This window comes from Phalacrocorax carbo, chromosome 2 (assembly GCF_963921805.1).
Source record: "Phalacrocorax carbo chromosome 2, bPhaCar2.1, whole genome shotgun sequence".
Taxonomy (NCBI): domain Eukaryota; kingdom Metazoa; phylum Chordata; class Aves; order Suliformes; family Phalacrocoracidae; genus Phalacrocorax; species Phalacrocorax carbo.
The window spans coordinates 20,513,321-20,530,950 of record NC_087514.1 but is presented as its reverse complement, the minus strand read 5'-3'; the positions used below and the strand labels follow the sequence as shown (position 1 = coordinate 20,530,950).

The 17,630-nt window shown below is 37.1% G+C and overlaps 1 protein-coding gene across 2 annotated transcripts in view; it reads right to left on the bottom strand.

Annotated features, from left to right (window-relative positions):
* RSPO2 (R-spondin 2) overlaps positions 1-17,630 on the bottom strand; it is a 121,277-nt gene that overhangs the window by 39,601 nt on the left and 64,046 nt on the right. Inside the window, exons 3-4 of one of the 2 annotated variants that reach the window (XM_064442235.1) lie at positions 9,185-9,328; positions 8,008-8,193 (exon numbers count right to left, since the gene is read on the bottom strand). In XM_064442235.1, coding sequence (XP_064298305.1) covers positions 8,008-8,193; positions 9,185-9,328 — 330 coding nt within the window. Of the gene's footprint in view, positions 1-8,007; positions 8,197-9,184; positions 9,329-17,630 lie in introns of both variants that reach the window. The other variant, XM_064442233.1, reaches the window with a different exon arrangement.

Sequence of the window (17,630 nt, the reverse complement as noted above, 5' to 3'; positions counted from 1 at the left end):
AACAGGTTCCTAATTTTCCTATCCCTGCTGCAGGATGGAAAAGGAAGAAAAGCACACAAAAAAAAAATCAGTATACGTTTTTGGTTTCTAAGAAAAAGATAATATAAGATACTATAAATTAATGCAGAAAAAAATCATAGTTTCTTGCTATATTTCAGTTACTTTATAGCATCCTCTTGGCTGAGAGGTACGCCAGTGACGAACTTTTATCTGCAAATATGAGAGGCATCAGGTATAGCAGTGCATACATATAAGAATTTTCACATCTAAGTGTAAATGAATGCAAACATCATGAAAATGTAATTTCAAACTTCTTATGCATTTTTATGTTTTTCACTTAGAAACAAATAAAAATAACACCATTTTTCCTATAATTTATAAGTCAGCATCTCACAAATAAATATATCAAGAGGAACAGAGCTATTACCAAAAAAGGGAAAATATTTAATCTCTGAGGATTGTCAGAATAATAGTTAATCCTGGTTTTCTCACAGCTGACCTGATTTAATGGGAGGCTGGAGTAGATGACCTTCTGAGGTCTTTTCCAACTTGAACTACTAATATTGATATTTTTTATTATTACCAAATAGAAATTACAACCTTTGTGCTCTTTTCTAGAAGTTGGCACAAACTTACTGACTATTCATAATATAACTATATCTTTTCACTGTGTGCCTTAATTTAAAATACTTAAAAGTCCACTCTCACTGAAATAAGCAGTATTAGGGGTTTCATTTTCCTTAGGGTTTGGATTTCCTTTACCTTGAGTTTTTGCCTGCAGCAGTCCCTTCTGAATGTGATCAGCTAAAGGGTAGAAAAAAACCACTTCAATACTCCCAGCACAACATTTTCTGTACGAAGCAGATGTTGACAATCCAGACGAGCAGTTTCCGAGGCTGACAAAAGCTTGTTTCCTGAACAAACTTCCTAACAAGTATGCCAGGCTCCGAGGGTTAAGCCACACTATGAAACAGTTCTCATTTTCTGGAAAGTCTCCAGACTATGTTCATCTTGTCCTTTCTTGCTCCCACTTGCTAGGTCCTTCACAAAATGTGCAGAATGGCCATCGACTAAAACACTCACAAAAAATATTTTCTCATTAATACGGCTTTCCCAACCTGGATTAGGAAGTAAGTGTCTTTGGTGGAGTTTACTTCTTGTAAGCTCTCTGCTGATGCTGAAATGCTTTCTCCTTTTTTCCTTCAGAATCTTTGAGTCATGCTTTGTAACTGGAAATTATGGGTTATATTTTCAGGCAAGCTAAGGCCAAGCCTTCTTGGTCAGAGTGTAATTGGTACTCAAAAAATACATTCAGGAGGCAAGCCTGCTCGGTGTTACCAGTATTCTAGCAGAGCTACACTTAATGCAGTTTCTACCTGTCTATTGACGGCAAAAAAGGGCAGATATTATCCAATGCTACTGAAAATTAACGGGGAGCTGCAGTAGGCAATGACAGTACATTGTTGTAAATACTATGTAATATGGCCTAATTTAAAATGCTGATAACACTTTTAAACACTAGTTTCTAGTATTGCAATGCTAAATGATATTCCAGTGTCTTCAAGATTCATGCAATGCCATAAGATCTTACTCTTTGTAAAACTTGTCATCTTTCCCAGAACCACAATGCTTTCTGTTTGTTACCATCCCTCTTCAGATCATGCCTCGACTTACAAGATAATCTTTTCTAAGTAGGATCGTTTTCTTTTATCTATAACTTGCCACATACATTTATGTCATGAATTAACTAACAATGGAATGAAATCCTCAAGTTACTAAAAATGTCAACAAATTAGACCAGACTTTTCTTTAAGATTTGAAAAGTCAAAGCAAATCTAAAACTAAAATATAGTTCTATGTCTGCATCTCTACAGTGCCTCTGCTGGTCTTTCAATGTTTTCTTAGACAGCCATAGGGCATTAAGTTAAAATAAAGGTACACTGTGCTATATATCTTTTAGATTCTATGCAAGATTTTGAAATAACAAGTGTGCAGCATTCAGGCAAAGACAATTAAGTGAACAGGTCAAAAAATAATAAAGTAAATTAAGAAATCAGCACTTCCAACGAAGCTTCCATACTGATTAAAGCTAAACTCAGAAATGCATGAAACAACAGTTCGCATTATATTCAAAACATTACACATACTATGCATATTATTTCAACATCAGTAAAATAGGCCAAAAGAAGATCGATCTGTCAGCACTATAACAAACACAGTAAACACTTGTTTTGTTCTTTTTCCCTATGACCAGTCATTCCAGCTTCTCTCTAATTGGGAGTAGAAGATATCAGAAATTTTGCAAAGCCCAAACAGGAAGGATAGTGTGATTTCGGCCTAAACCCACAGCATGTTCTGCCTTTCACAGCAGCAGAATCATCCAGGTTGGTCCCCATTCTGAATTCCCGCTCTCCGTAGCTTCAAGACCATTCAGATCAGATTGTCCAGGGCTTTGTCCCATCAGGTCTTGGAAACTTCTAAGGATGGTGACTGCACAGTCTACAGACAAATCTACCCCAGTGCTCAACTGTCCTTGTGGAGAAGGCAACCGTTCTTGCTGTTCCTGGATTAGTCTTTGCCACTTAAGCTATCTGTTCTTGTAGCAATATAACAAGAACAACAGGAGACATCAAATGTGGAGCTTATATTTACCAAGACCCACCTAGAGAGTTGCCCTAGTACTGACACTCAAAAGGCAGACGGTGTTTGTAGGTATTGTGCCTACTTCTGACTACAAGTGCAAGGTATAAATTAAGGTCTCAAAAACACCCTGACTTACAAACTATTCCACATTGGGCAATTAAATGTACATGTAGTCAAAAAGCTCAAAAGAACATAATCATCTGTCTGATCACAGAGATCACTCACTGAGTTCTTGAGTTCTGTTGCTATATTTATTTTAATCTTTTTTAAAAAATATTTTTTACTTATGAAAGAGAGATTCATTGTAGCGGAAAGGAACCTCATGAAATTCAGACAAGAGCAAATTCATGGCCCGGGACCACCTTGTCTGACCCTACTGTGAGCAGGAGGTTGGACTATGTGACCTCCCTAGGTCCCTTCAAACCTGTATTATTTGATAATTCCATGATTTTGTGGGTTGCGCAACTAAAAAATTCTTCAGTAAGCCTCTTCTAAATAAATTTAATAAAACAGAGAAGTCCTGATTTCCTTTGCCAGGTTTCAAAAGAAAACAAATGTCAGCACCAAACTTACGGGAGAACACAGGGATGACACAAGAACATTTTTGATCCTTTATACTGCAGATTGTCAAGTTAAAGCCAGAAATTGTAAAACATTCATTCTCAGAGGAAATATGTCAACTTATAGAAGGAAATAATACTTACCTACTAGAGATAACTATACCTGCAACATGGCTTCTAGTAGAAATTATGCTAGATTAGTATACTTTAAGTGTATAGCTAGTGTCTTCACCAAAGTGTATGTACAGTTTTATTCTAAATATTGTTTATCCTACCTTGAATACTTTTGTAAACTGGGATCTTTAACTACCTGTTTGCCATATCACTAGTAGCTTATCGGATTAAAAGAACTCATACTACTTAGCTAACACGCATTTTGCAGATTTGTATATATATTAGTTTTCTATATTTACGTATATATTCTTTAAGCTTTTAATGTTTTCAGTCATAATTTCTGAAAATTAATAATGAAATGTAACTGCAGTGTAAGGACGTAAGCCTGATTTGGTCATTTTACTGTTGCTCTTCCAGAAGTCTTAAATTCTATTGCAGCAATGGAAAGAAGAAAGATTACTGCATTAAAAGCCTTCAAAGTCCAACTTGTGCCACATGAAGTCCATCCAGTTACATGCCTGCATCAAGAAAGCAACTCCCTCACACTGTAGCCTCACACCTGTCTTGCTGCCTTCCCTCTTTTGAGCTCAGGAAATTAATGCAGGCACATATCCCATCCTCACCTCTCTCTCTTCATGTCTGAAATATGCATTCAGAAATAGCATCATGATTTTTACTAGAAATAATAGAGTAATATTTCTGTATCAGATAACCCAAAGAACTGTGATCTGATGGAAGACTAGAAGAAGGAGAGACACTTTGCTTGCCTTTGTAATACTGAAGAAGAAGCACGAGAGCAATCTGCAAGAACCTCCAGGGTACAAACAAACAAGGAGTAATTTAGTCAGGTGAACATAGGGAATATGTAAAAATAAGAGATAAAAAGAGAATATTTATACTAAACATGTGGGAAAACTTCTAGACAGCAAGCTCTGTTAGCCCATAGAACATATCTGCCTGCCAATTTCCCCATTTCTCGTAACGTAATCACTCTTTTTAAAAAATTCTTTGTTTACTTTTTGAGCTAAAGAGGAGAAAGTGCCTTATCAGGAAGAGACCAGCATGGGTAGGAGGTGACCTGAATGATCCAAGTCATCATCTTCTAAGTCAAACCTCTCATAGTATGAATCATGTTACACCCAGGCCACAGGGTAATATATATAACACGAACAGATACACAAATGTGTCATTCCATCTGGCAGTAACAGTTAAATCAATTAGTACTGACAATAAGATAATACAACTGAGTAACTTATTTGAAAGCAAGCAGAGTATCCTCTTACGTTGCTGGCTTCGGTAGGAAAGAAGTGAAATCATCTTTCATTTGCATTCCAGCTTGTATCTCTACACCTCTGCAAATGCTGGGAAAGCGATAAAGAATCTTTCTTCACCAGCTAGATTTGTACCACAGCCATATGGCCAGATGGGTAACATCTCAATCCTTGATAAATATGTAACTGAAGTACTTAGTAGAAAAACTGAATTTAACTCCACTTCTTTCGCAAACATGCAAAAATCTGTTTTGGAAGTTTTTCTGTAATGTGGACCATAAATAGTAACTGTAAAATGTACAGAAGTAGAAAGCATGTGTCAAAAGCACTTTATCTGACCCTGTTCTACCAAAAATATCCTTACTTCCTGTGCTCAGTTTAATCCATCACAATCTGCAACCATCTTAGCTGTATAATCCAATACTTATCCTACACATTTGTGCGAGTTTACATACTGAGAACATTAGGGAGAAAGGATTTATTAACAGCCTCTCAACTGACATTTATAGGGATTATGGTTCTTCAGTCTCCCAGTAGTGCTAACCTTACATTTTTCTCTTATTTCCTCAGTTTAAAAGTTCAATTACAAAATTTCTAACATTAGGAAAGCACTGTATTTTAAAAAATACAGAATCTCCTCCTTACCAGCCAGGACCTGCTTGATTTCAGGTTCTCTGTAACCAGCATCAGTGACTCCTGCTACTTCACAGTAAGAAAGCAAAGAAACATTACAAGAGTCTAATGGGGTAACCTGCCAACTAAATTAGATATAATAAAGGAATGGGATCATAGACCAGTCGTGTATATAATCATAATTAAAACATACTACAAAGCACGAGTTTTGAACAGGACAATCTCCGTGGCTTCCTCACCTGCAGAGGTAACCGGGCCTGGGGAAGATCTACCCCAGGCACTTCAAACACCACTAACGCATTCCCTCCCACGAGTTTCTTAGGAGAGATAAAGGAGTTTATACTCTGGCCAGTGTTTTATATGATTGCACAGAAGCAGTACGAGCATCAGCATTCAGAGCAGAGAGTTCAAACCTGCAGGTTTGTACATATTTATTTTTATCTCTGAAAACACAGGCAGGGAATCCACACCATGGGATGACAGGAGAGGTCTGTAATCTTTAGGAGTTACTGGAGCCCATGGTTATGAAAGAAGCCTTTCACACCGAATCTGTATTTGCAGCAACAACTTTCCTGATACGTAGTGAAAAAAAAATGCAGAGATTTGGTCAAAGATCTTGATATAGACTAGGCGATTAATTTCCTAACTCTTAGGAAAGCCCACCACTGTGCCTTTGAAAAAATAAAATCTGAGAGGTAAAACTTTAATCAGTGACCTTAATTGCTGGACAAGAAAACTTGAAACAACCTAAGAGAATCTGCTACAAAAAGATATAAATGTTCAATAGCTCCAGAGTACCACATGAGCATGCTACAGCATTTGTAAATACGGTGGTCCACTTAAGCACACTTCTCAAACTATTTACAACAATTTGAATAATTTGCATTCTAAGTTATCAAGATTAAACCCACACCTGTAAATTTCTACTTGCCAGAAGCTACTATAAAAGCCTGACACTGCATCCATTAAATACCTCCCTCTATGTACATTGGGTACATAAATTACTAAATCTCTACTACATGGAGTTGAATTGAAAGTATTCTGTAATTTTCACAAATTTTCCAGTAAATGCTAAACTTCACACATCTGAATGGCAAAAAAAGAAAATATTGATTGGAGATTTTGTAGAACTTCACACAGTGTCTTGTTTCTTCCTTCCATTTTAGCAGTAAAGTATTTCCCCAGTTGACCTCACCATTAACCCCATTTGGGCTTCAGAGTTTGTTAGAAGTAACTGGAACAGCTCATCCACCTCGGTAGGCTGCGAGCACTAGTAAGAGTAACTACCTTGATGTAGATGCAGCTGACTCGCATTCAAAGATACCATGAGACACATACCATGGCAGCCCAAATCAGCTTTGATTTACACCCTTTCTTCTTCCTTCCTATAGAGTTGTTCGTTTTGTAGGTTCCACTTTTCAATGCCTCTTTGAAGTTATTTAGGGTGCAGATTAACTGTGCCGTACAATACATCCCAGTACCACTATGACCATGCACTATGCGTGCACGCACGTGTGTATGAGTATAGGGAGTGGGACAGGGAGGAAAAGTGGAAACAGGCTCGGTTAACCTGGAGAAGAGAATTAACTTTATATTCTCTTCCAGATTGTGGCAGGGTCCTGAGGCAAGAATGAAGCTTGCTCAGATTTAAACTGTAAGCTAAAACTTTGGGTATAATTTTCACACATACTGGCAGACAGCATGTTCAAGCCAAGAGAGATATATTCAACAATCCCAGAACACAACGCAAACTTATTTATGTATTTATTCTAAGATTATTTCAGATTTATCTTATTCATCAAGTTATGGCTTTCCTCAGGACTCTGCAACCATTTATTTCTTTTTATTTGTCTGATCTCACAGTTGATCCAGCTTGCAGCAGGAGGTTGGACAAGAGAACTCCTGAAGTCCCTTCAAGCCTGAATCTTTCTTTAATCCTATGAATCCAAAACGAGTGGCAAATTCTCCTACAAATTCGAAAAACTCTGTAAGAGTTCAGTTTGCACAAGTGAAAGGTTAATCATTTCAACTTAAAAGATGACAGAAACTCCTCTCTACCAGTGATATGTCTCCACTGTGGGGTCTATAAAACTGAACACAAATTTTAAACTCTATTTCCATTTTCTAATCATCATCACTACTTAAGTCTTAGAACACCATGATAAAGAAATTTTACTATTTCTTTTACTTACTTGTGGTAATTGCCATAAGCTGGTCTCATGATGAAAAGCTTGATATCTATCACTGTTCTGCTTCACATCTATCATAGTTTGGCTCTGATCTACAATATTCAGAACAAGTAACACATTCCAGCTAATAGTTCCAGCTAACGATGCCATGAGTAATAAACTTCATTTAACTTAAATACCCATCACACCAGCACAGGGCATGCTGCCTGCAAAGGGGTTTGGAATCATAATCTTTCCTGCCATGCACTGAGCAACAAGTTATTCCACCATCGCTATCGTTTTCATGCTGAAACTCAAACTGCAACCTGTTATGGTTCTTCCACAAGACACCTCTTTGAAAAAGCTTCTGTACCACATCAGGAAAAACAGTTTAAGAGTCTACTCAGAGACTGATCTCTCCCACGCTGAGCCTTCCCCTCAAGTCTTGCTGCACAAATTAGGACTGCAGTAGTACTGCTGCCTTTCAGACTTGGCTGGCAGAGCAGAGACAGGATTTCCCCTTCAGCTGGGATGAAATAGCTTTTTTTTTCCAAGTTAGAAACATGATTTCAGTTAAGGAAAGCTCATAAAGATTTTTGTGGCATGGACTACACTTACCTCCTGGACAATGTCTCATGGCCATTTTACACCGTCTGGATTCTGCAATGGTTGGGCATTGTATCGTGTCTTTCGCTGGCTTCTTCACAATTTGTCTTGTTCTCGTTTCCAGGCCCCACTTAAATCCACATGTTTTGTTATTTCTGCTGCAAGTTCCCCACTCACTCCACTGACCCACTTCACAGCCTTCTGATAAAGCAAAAGAAAACACAAGTGAACAATTCTTCTGTTTTTTAACTTTGTTTTCATTTTTTTTTTAAATTGGAATATACTTTTAGAAAGCACCACTTCAAAGTTTTACTGTTAACAGGCAAAAATTTAGAAACAAAATTAAATCTCTTACAGAACCTGAAAGAATCTTTTTAGCCGTCATCAACCTGAGCATAAAACCATCAGACTATCAATCTCTATGCGTAGACATCATGTCAGTCCCAAATATTCAAAAACCTTCCTAAAATCATGAGATTGATTTAAATTTTTCTCTTTTTAATAAATAAATCCTATTTGGTTGTCACCTGGATTTGCAAAGCTCAAGAGTTCACATTTTCAGGTCCTCTCCATCATGAAATGCAAGGAATACTCTTGACAGAAAGAGTCTGTTCTGACACGATTCCCAGGTTTCAAGATAAAATGCCAAATTGTGAGACTCAAGAAATATTGTGAAAAATGCCAATGCTGGCTCGGAGGTGTAAAGTAAATTTCTACTAAAAACTACTTATTGGGTGAATTTGAAGCCCAGATGCTACAGGAATTCAATCTGCCCTGCCCCTGGATTCTGGCCTTGGTAAAAGGCAAAATGAGCAAGTAGTTTTATGAGGGCAAGAGTCCAACGAGTATGTCATTGACTTAAAGTTCTAATGCAAAAACTGGCCTTCCTGAAATCTTACAAATTCTGAGTTATAAATCCTCGTACAAGGTGATTTACAGTTAAGAGGATAGAGCTTTCTGATGCAGAACAGAGTGATGTTCCCAATAATGCAATATTTCAGTTTGGAAAAAACTACTACTACTATTTTTATTATTGCTGTTGTTGTTGTCATTGTTATTTATTATTAGGGGTAAAGAGATCCAGACACAATCCTTAAAACACAAGCTTAAAAATAGTGTCATAAGTATTTGAACCTGTCCACCTGGCAAAAGAGCTGCTTCAGCAGCACTGTTGTGCTAGAAGACTCACCCACACATTCCATAAGCTCTTCCAAGGCTGCAAATCCAGGGGGACATCCTCGGAAGCAGCGGCCTCTGTGCGAGTAGAAGCCAGTTTTGCATTTGGTACAAAAGTCTCTGCTAAAGCAGGAGTCGCAGTTTTCTATTCTGCATCCTGAATCAAAAGGATCATAAGCAACAATAAGATAGCTAAGTTAGGATAAGACTAAATATTAAAGGAATTATAAAGCAATAAAATAGCAAAACCAGAAGTGCTATAGTGAGGACTGTTATCCTGAAATCTATCTGCTCTGTAAGAGAAATTACAATTAACCATAATTATATACCACCTTTTCCCCTACTATTTAATCCTATTTTTGTAAACAAAAACTGTAGATAAAAACTCTAGTTAAGTGATATTTGAGTTAATTACATCTTTTTGGAGGAAAAGCATTCAGTGTAAATTATTTTTGTGTTTAAGTAATTTTGAGGAAACTAAGATGCAACAAATCATTTTGGGAAGTATGAATGTATTATATGTACTGTCTTCAGTTTATTATTTGTCATTGCAAGTAGGGTACATTTTTTTCTATGAGTTGACCCTAGAAATACCTGAATGAATGCTTTCACGTATCATGTCTGAAGTCTGTACATACACATACACATGTGCTACCATGCAAAAAAGCCTCAATTTTTCTGGGTATAACTCCTCTCTATTTACAAGGCTGTTAATCCATAAAAAATAGCCATTACTAAATGACTAAAAGACAAAGCTATAATCAATAGTAAAAAAAAAACAAAACAAAACACAAAACCCAAAGCTATTGCCTTTTGAAATATTGGATTTCTCTGAAAATTTAAGAGAAATATCATCCACTATAGATTACAGACTCAGAAGCAGACCGTTCAGAAACGTCCTATTCAATACTATAACATGGCAACTTCGAAATGAACTAGATGTCAACAATCATATGCACACCTGAAAAGCAGAAATACTTACATGGAGGCTTATGAAAGTCAGTCATACATACCTACAAAAAAACGCCAGTTAAAAATGTTCCAAAGATTAAAAAGTAAACGCCACTATATTTGGAACAGTAATAAACACTTTAAAATTAATTTTAAAAATCTAATCCGTCAGCTAACATACACAATTTATACAAACTACATTAACTGCATTCTGTCTTCAGCTATTTGAAGTCACAGCAGGGAGCATTTGTTATTCATGTCATGCAACAACATAGTAAACGTTTTGGTCACTTATGTTATTCCTTTATTCTTCAGTCTTTTTTAAAGAAAAAAAAATCACAAACTATAAGGACTTCTGAAACAGCTATTGGTAAATATCTCCTAACAACATTTCAAATTTAACCAAGCTTTATAAAAAATATTTTAATATTTATTCTTGAACTTCAGCAGGCCAAAAATAGGGCAAACCATATCACTTAAACTGGGTGGTGGTGGTAAATTATTCTTTGCTAGCAATTAGGGACATATGAGGGGGTTTAGATCAGATTTCTTGTGACATTGGACAATAAATTAGGCATGAAAAGAAAAAAAAAACCTCTCAAATGCTGGTACACCTTTTTTTGGTTAGAAGGAAAGCAAACATCAGTTTGAAGCCTTCCACTGTCACAGAGAAGCTCTGCAGGCTCTGTTTAGACACAACCACACAAAATCTGCATGCTATCTACTCCAGCGTCCAGCATCAATCAAAGGGGCTTTTAGAACTTGTGTTCATATAAGCAGCACAAGTTGGGCTTCTTATCCACAGTTTAGTTTATAGGAAACTCCCAGAAATTATAATTTCTTCTTCATGAGGTTTGAACCAGTCTCCAAAGAACAGGAGATCAATGCTTATACAATGAACCTGCAAAATCACTTCCCCAGATTAATGTGTCTGCAAGGCAAAATAGTCATGTGAGCTGCTCTGGAGACGTACGGCAATAGTTAATTGCAAATCTGGTTTGTTATACTCAAGATGTACTGCAAGTATTTTATTAATTGCAAGGCTTGAATCAAACATCCAGTCTGTTTAAATATTCAGAAAACAACATTTTCCTCTTGCCCACACACAAGACAGTTTGAAAAGACATTAAGGTTTTTTCCAAACAATTTTGTCCAATGATGAGGTGCAGAACAGAACATTAAAAGAAAAATTAGCATCACGTGACCCTCCCCCACATCCCAGTGATGCAAGTATATTTTTGAAATAACGTTTTAACTATTACTTTCAAAACATGTTGGGGAATATTTTAAATTTACTCCATTTGAACTTTTTTGGGTGGAAAAGGGATTAAATGAAAAACTTTCAGTACAAGCTGCCTTTTGATATCACATAAACATGCTTAGAAGGCAAAAGCCTGTCTCACCTTATGCTAGGGATACCCTCCATAAAACTATTGCTTTTTAACAGTACATGTGTCAATATCCAATATTTAAACATTAAACAAATTAAACAATCTTTTTTCAGTTTCTTGATCGTATTTCAAAATTCTCATCCTATTTGTATCTTTTGCTTTGCCTTCGATGCCACTTTTTCTTTTGTATCACAGTAAAGTCCTTGCCATGATAATTATATTTTGGAAGCATTATTAAGGGCTCCTGGGTTAAGGTTGGGTGGAGTTTTCCACCAAGGCAGTTTATTTTCAATTTTTCCCTGTGAAGATAAATTAGCCCAAACATGATATTCCTATTAAATAATCTGTATCAGATGCAATTTAGGGGAAAACACTGTAAAAATATTAAGAAGACTTTAAGAATTCTGAAATCAACACATTAATTCACCAGTGTGATACTCAGTACAATGCTTCGGGTTACTGGGTGCTAGTCACAATGACAATTTATGTCAGTAACAGACCACACTGTAGCTGAAGATCAACTGGGATTCACAACTACTCCTTTTTGACACCCTCCATATACTCTATTTCAAATCATGAAGGGTGCTGGTGCAGCTCTAAGTCTTGCATGGATACTTCTGTAAAATTTACGTAAACTAAATGAAAGAATTAAAGAGCAGTATTCCAAAAGTTAGAAAAACTAACTTTCTAGAAGTCTATTTTCAATACCAAGCTGTCACAGGAGTGGTTATAAATTCACAGCTCCATGACTTCACCTCCCAGGGGAAAGGGTGGAAAAGAAGTCACTACTTTGCCTGATGAAGCTAAGCTGGGCTGAAATTAGACAGAAGTGCTTTGCTCACGTATCTTCAGTGTTCACACAAAACAAATTGAAACAAAAACTTATCCCTTCGACAGAGCTCTGAAATGTTGACTTATAGGACAAGATATAACTTCTCCAAAGGAAAGTCTATTGAGACTGTGCAATCTCTTAATTTAGTCGGACAGGAGAGTAAGAATTTGGATGACTGACATTTCAGTAGGGCATGAGGGTAGATTATAGTATGTAAAAGCGCCTCCATGCTTGAGAGCAGTTACAGAATATGCTCAAAAAAGAAACAACTCCATGAGCTAATACCGTGCCGCTCCTCAGTCAATGGCCAGGAAACCTACCAAAGCTAAGGAGCAAATTCTTTGGTTCTACAGAGGAGAAAAAGGATCATAGTATTTCCCTTAAGAGAGGCCATTGTCAGCAAAGAAGCAGAAGACAGAAATGTAAAATATCCTTGGCTTTGCTTACTGAAACAGAGTGGTAAAAAATAAGTTATATACAGGATTTAGGAGCCAAAATCCCCTTTTCCTTAATTTTCAGTGAGCTCTAGCACCTCATGGCACTTCAGAAATAATTTTCTTCAGAAGAGTTTTTGCACATACACCAGACTTAAAAAAAAATAATAGCTATGAGCCATGTTTCAGTCAAGGTTAGGGCAACCAATCTGATCTATATGAAGTGCATTTAGCTAGCCAGCAATAAAACTTTTCTATTTAGGCTTTAGAATCTCATTTATATTGACCCAAATGTTCCCCTGCCATTTACTTGAATATCACAAAAAAAAGTCTGATTAATGTGGATGAAACTTAAGAGTATTTATAGAAAACTACATAAATGGTGTATTAAGGAACTCTTGAAGGAGAAAGCCCGGATTACAAATCATGCCCAAATTAGAAATACATTTTAAGCAGATGAACCACAATGATATTAAAGGATTTTCATGGCCTGCTTTGGCTTCCTGACAGTCATGATAAGCCACTCCTACTCATTCTTCTCTAAAATAAGCATTAAAGAATTGACAGGCTTAAATTTTAGAGAAGGAATCAAAAGCCCAGGAGTTCAAAATACAAATTCAGATACTGAATTAAATTTAGACTCAGGTGCATATGCCTGTTATTGTGAAAAAAGAGTAAGTACTCCCGTAAACAGCTTCTTTTTGTGCTAGAATTACAGAGAACATAACATTACCAAAATAAATTCTATCCTTCCATAGAAAATTTATCACCAACTTACAAGGTGATGCAGAAAAACCTGAATTGTAGGGAAATATAATGCCTTTGAAGCTCAAAATAGAGCATAAAATGCTCCATATTGAGACACATGTGCTTCATATTTTAACATACCTTAACAAGCAGAAGGTTTACTGTATTAGTTTCTCATACTAAGTGCAATATGATTAATTTTAAGGTCAAAAGATGTCCATCTCAACTGTAAAAATTAGTTTTGTAAATTTGTAAACTATTTTTACTGATATGCATAATATTTAAAACTTTACACAAGCCTTATTTTGCCTTTGTGAAAGATCCATATTCTGTCCCCTTCTAAACATAATCATTGTGATCGATTATCCATCCATAACTCCCCTCATAACAAAGATATTTTGTAGTACACATAGTGGAAAAGACAGCAGTCAATTCCTAGTAATGTTGATAACAACAATGATCCACAGCAAGTTCTGCTCCACATGAAAGGCAGACACCAGTGAAGAGCATTTTAGTATGGGAAAGCAAAGTGAGAACACTTGAGGGGTCCTGCATGAGTGGAAACCAGCAGCCACCAGTGAAAGAAAAAGAACTATTCTGAACTGTACTGAACACCTTCAAGACAGAGAGATAATGATATTTTGCAAAAAGAAGATGCAGACTGAAGCTGGGGAAGGAAACATGGCATTCCTAAACTATAGGGGTTGGTAGCCTTTGCACTGAAATGGGGTCCTTGCTTGAGGCATCCCCTTGTATTTAAGAAGTCAAAGTAATAGATGATGATTCACTACAGTTTTCCTTTTAAAGGTCAAACTCAGTCTTTGCATTGAGGCATTATTCCAGAGGAGCCTATGGGCCCATAACTTGTGAGGTTGGTTATCCTGGGGAGTGACAACTGTTGCTTGGTCCAAAGCACCTAATACTTTGGTCTTTCACATTGAGCTCTGACTCTCAGTGCCCTACTCTTCTTGCCTCAGATCTCTCTACCTCTTCTACCCCAGAACCTCCTAACTTCACCTATCCCCAGACTGTCCCCGTGCCTACCACAGTCACTCCTTTCAGGTCCTGTTCCCATCCCTTTGCTGCTCAGTAAAACTGCATTGGTGCTACAGACTTAATTTCACACTGCCATCCTGACATGTCCGTTGGCACTACACATCAATCTGTCATTGACCAGCACCACCTTCTGTGCTAACCCGCTCCAGAATTTCCTGAGCTGGGAGAGACTTCAAAAATCCAGACAGACTACACATTTTATAACTCACCTTCAAGACACAAGGGCTCATGAGACACAAAGACTGTGCTAGCGTCAACAAGAGCAGGAGACAGAGGCAAGATGCAGAAGAAAGCTCTGACATGAATAGTTCTTATAGTGGAAGGAGTATCAGTTGAACACCGAATGGAAAGAGAAGAGAGACTGAAACTTTCAGGAAAGTCACTGAGGAAACAGTAAGGAGAGGAGCAAAATAATAAGCAAAAGAGCTTTAGCCTACATGGGAATATCTATAATAGCTAGCTATTTAACCTCCAAGCAGATGTGGCTTAGGTGTTTGCAGGTTTATCATTATCATTATCATTATTATTATTATTATACAAATAAAGATTTTTAAGGTACAACTTTGGCAGGGGCTGAACATTAATGTTAGAGAATGATACACACAGTCACTTGACCATAATGGGTCCTGAAGTTTACCACAGGTCTACCATTTCATGGAGGCCAATGCTCAGAAGACAACATTCTAATTAAAACATATTACAGTAAGGATATACTATAGTATATCGGATACACCAGTACAGGTTGGGGGTTTACCTACATGAAAGCAGCTCTGTTGAGAAGGACCTGGGAGTGCTGGTGGACAGCAAGCTGACCCTGAGCCAGCAATGTGCCCTTGTGGCCAAGAAGGCCAACGGTATCCTGGGGTGCATTAAAAGGAGTGTGGCCAGCAGGTCAAGGAAGGTTACCCTCCCTCTCTACTCTGCCCTGGTGAGACCACATTTGGAGTACTGTGTCCAGTTTTGGGCCCCCCAGTTCAAGAAAGACAGGGAACTGCTTGAGCAAGTGCAGCAGAGGGCTACCAAGATGATCAGGGGACTGGAGCATCTCCCCTCTGAGGAAAGGCTGAGAGACCTGGGTTTGTTTCAGCCTGAAGAAGAGAACACTGAGGGGGATCTTATCAATACATATAAATATCTAAAGGATGAGTGTCAAGAGGATGGGACTGGACTCCTTTCAGTGGTGCCCAATGACAGGACAAGGGGCAATGGGCACAAGTTGGAACACAGGAAGTTCCACCTCAATATGAGAAAAAACTCCTTTCCTGTGAGGGTGCCAGAGCAGTGGAACAGGCTGCCCAGGGAGGTTGTGGAGTCCCTTCCCTGGAGCCATTCAAACCCCGCCTGGACACGTTCCTGTGACCTCTGCTCTGGGTGTGCCTGCTCCAGCAGGGGGGTTGGACAAGATGGTCTCCAAAGGTTGCTTCCAACCCCTACCATTCTGTGATTCTGTGATATTTTTAAAAATAAATTCACTTAATAAATACTTAGCGATACGTTTCCAGTATGTGCTAATCTTGATTCATTAGTTGACATCTTTTAAATAAATGCCAAACCACAGTGTTTTCAATTAGTATTTTACAAATATATAATTGCCCTATTAAACCTAAATTGACTACAGATTTAATGAATCTTAATTCACAGTACTATGATTATTTTTGTTGCCAGATGGGTGGAACAAAATTCTTTTATCAAAATACAAAGCAAGACCAAAAATTAACAAATTCCAAATAAATAAAAAATCCAAGTCCACTGAAGGAGGAAAAGAGAGTTGAAGAGATAAGGAAAAAAAATATGTGTCTATAAAATAATGATAGGTAGACATCAATTTCTGGCATCCAACTTCATTTTCAAAATCCCAAATGCTATATTGATCTTGTTTTTAAAAGATAAAGTCATATTTCAAGGAAACAAACAAAAAGTAATGAAAATTATTTCTAAGAAGTCAGAAGAATTATTTTATTTAAAGCAAAAAGGACTTGATGATTCTAGAGGTCTTTTCCAACCTTAATCATTCTATGATTCTATGAAATAGTGCTGCCCCCGTGGTAACTGAATGCTCTGACAGACAGTTAAAATTACACGGGCTACAACAGTCTCAGAAGGTCATATGCTCTTCTATACTACATAATAGTCAAGCCATGATATATTAATGATGTCTTGCTATTTTGAAACAAAGTTTACAAAAAACATTACCTTTCTTAATACAGTGAATTAACTACACATGTTTAATAAAAGGTCAATTTATTTAAAATCCTCTCTTTTATCTTGTTTTTACTGAAGGCGCATGGAAGGGGAAATTACAATTTTAGCAATGTCTTGCCCACCTGTGAGAAAGAAGGTGAACCTAAACAAATGAAGTAGCCAATCAAAGCTGAAGGGAATTGTAATTTCTAAACTCTGAGTGCTTCCACCCCCTAAAATAGTAGAGGTTACTATGGATACAGACTAAGTTCAAAGGTTTGAGATAGGCTTCATCCATTAATGAGACCAATGTTAAACCAACCACCCAGGTGACAGATTTCATCTTACTCTAATTCAGTTTTGGTTTTTTTCTCAGGACATTACTTCTTGTTGGAGCAGTTCTGTTCAAAGTCATTATTTATTAAAATTTCTTGGAAAATTAACAATGTGTAGCTCTTCTCTTGGGCATTCTTCTACAGAAGAGACTCAACACTTTCCAATTTTGCGTCCAAATGTACTGCATTCTCATACGGCAGTGGTCAAGAGGAAAATCATCTCCAGCAGGAGACTTTACATCGATTTCAAGAGAAAAGCAGTCTCAAGATTACATGATTCACTGTTACTAGAAAAACAGCCTAGAACCACTTAGCAAATTCAAGACATACATAATGCTTACATGTAGGAAAGAAAATTAGTCCTGAAATTCAAAATTTCCATCATTTTAGAGCTGCTGCACTTGGCTGTGGTATTTATTGTGTTGCATTTGGCACTAACTATGTTTGGCTTTCAAAATCATGTCAAAACGTTCCATAAAAATATGTTCTATAGCTTCTCTAACAAAAATGGGCAAGTGTTTCAGTAATAAAA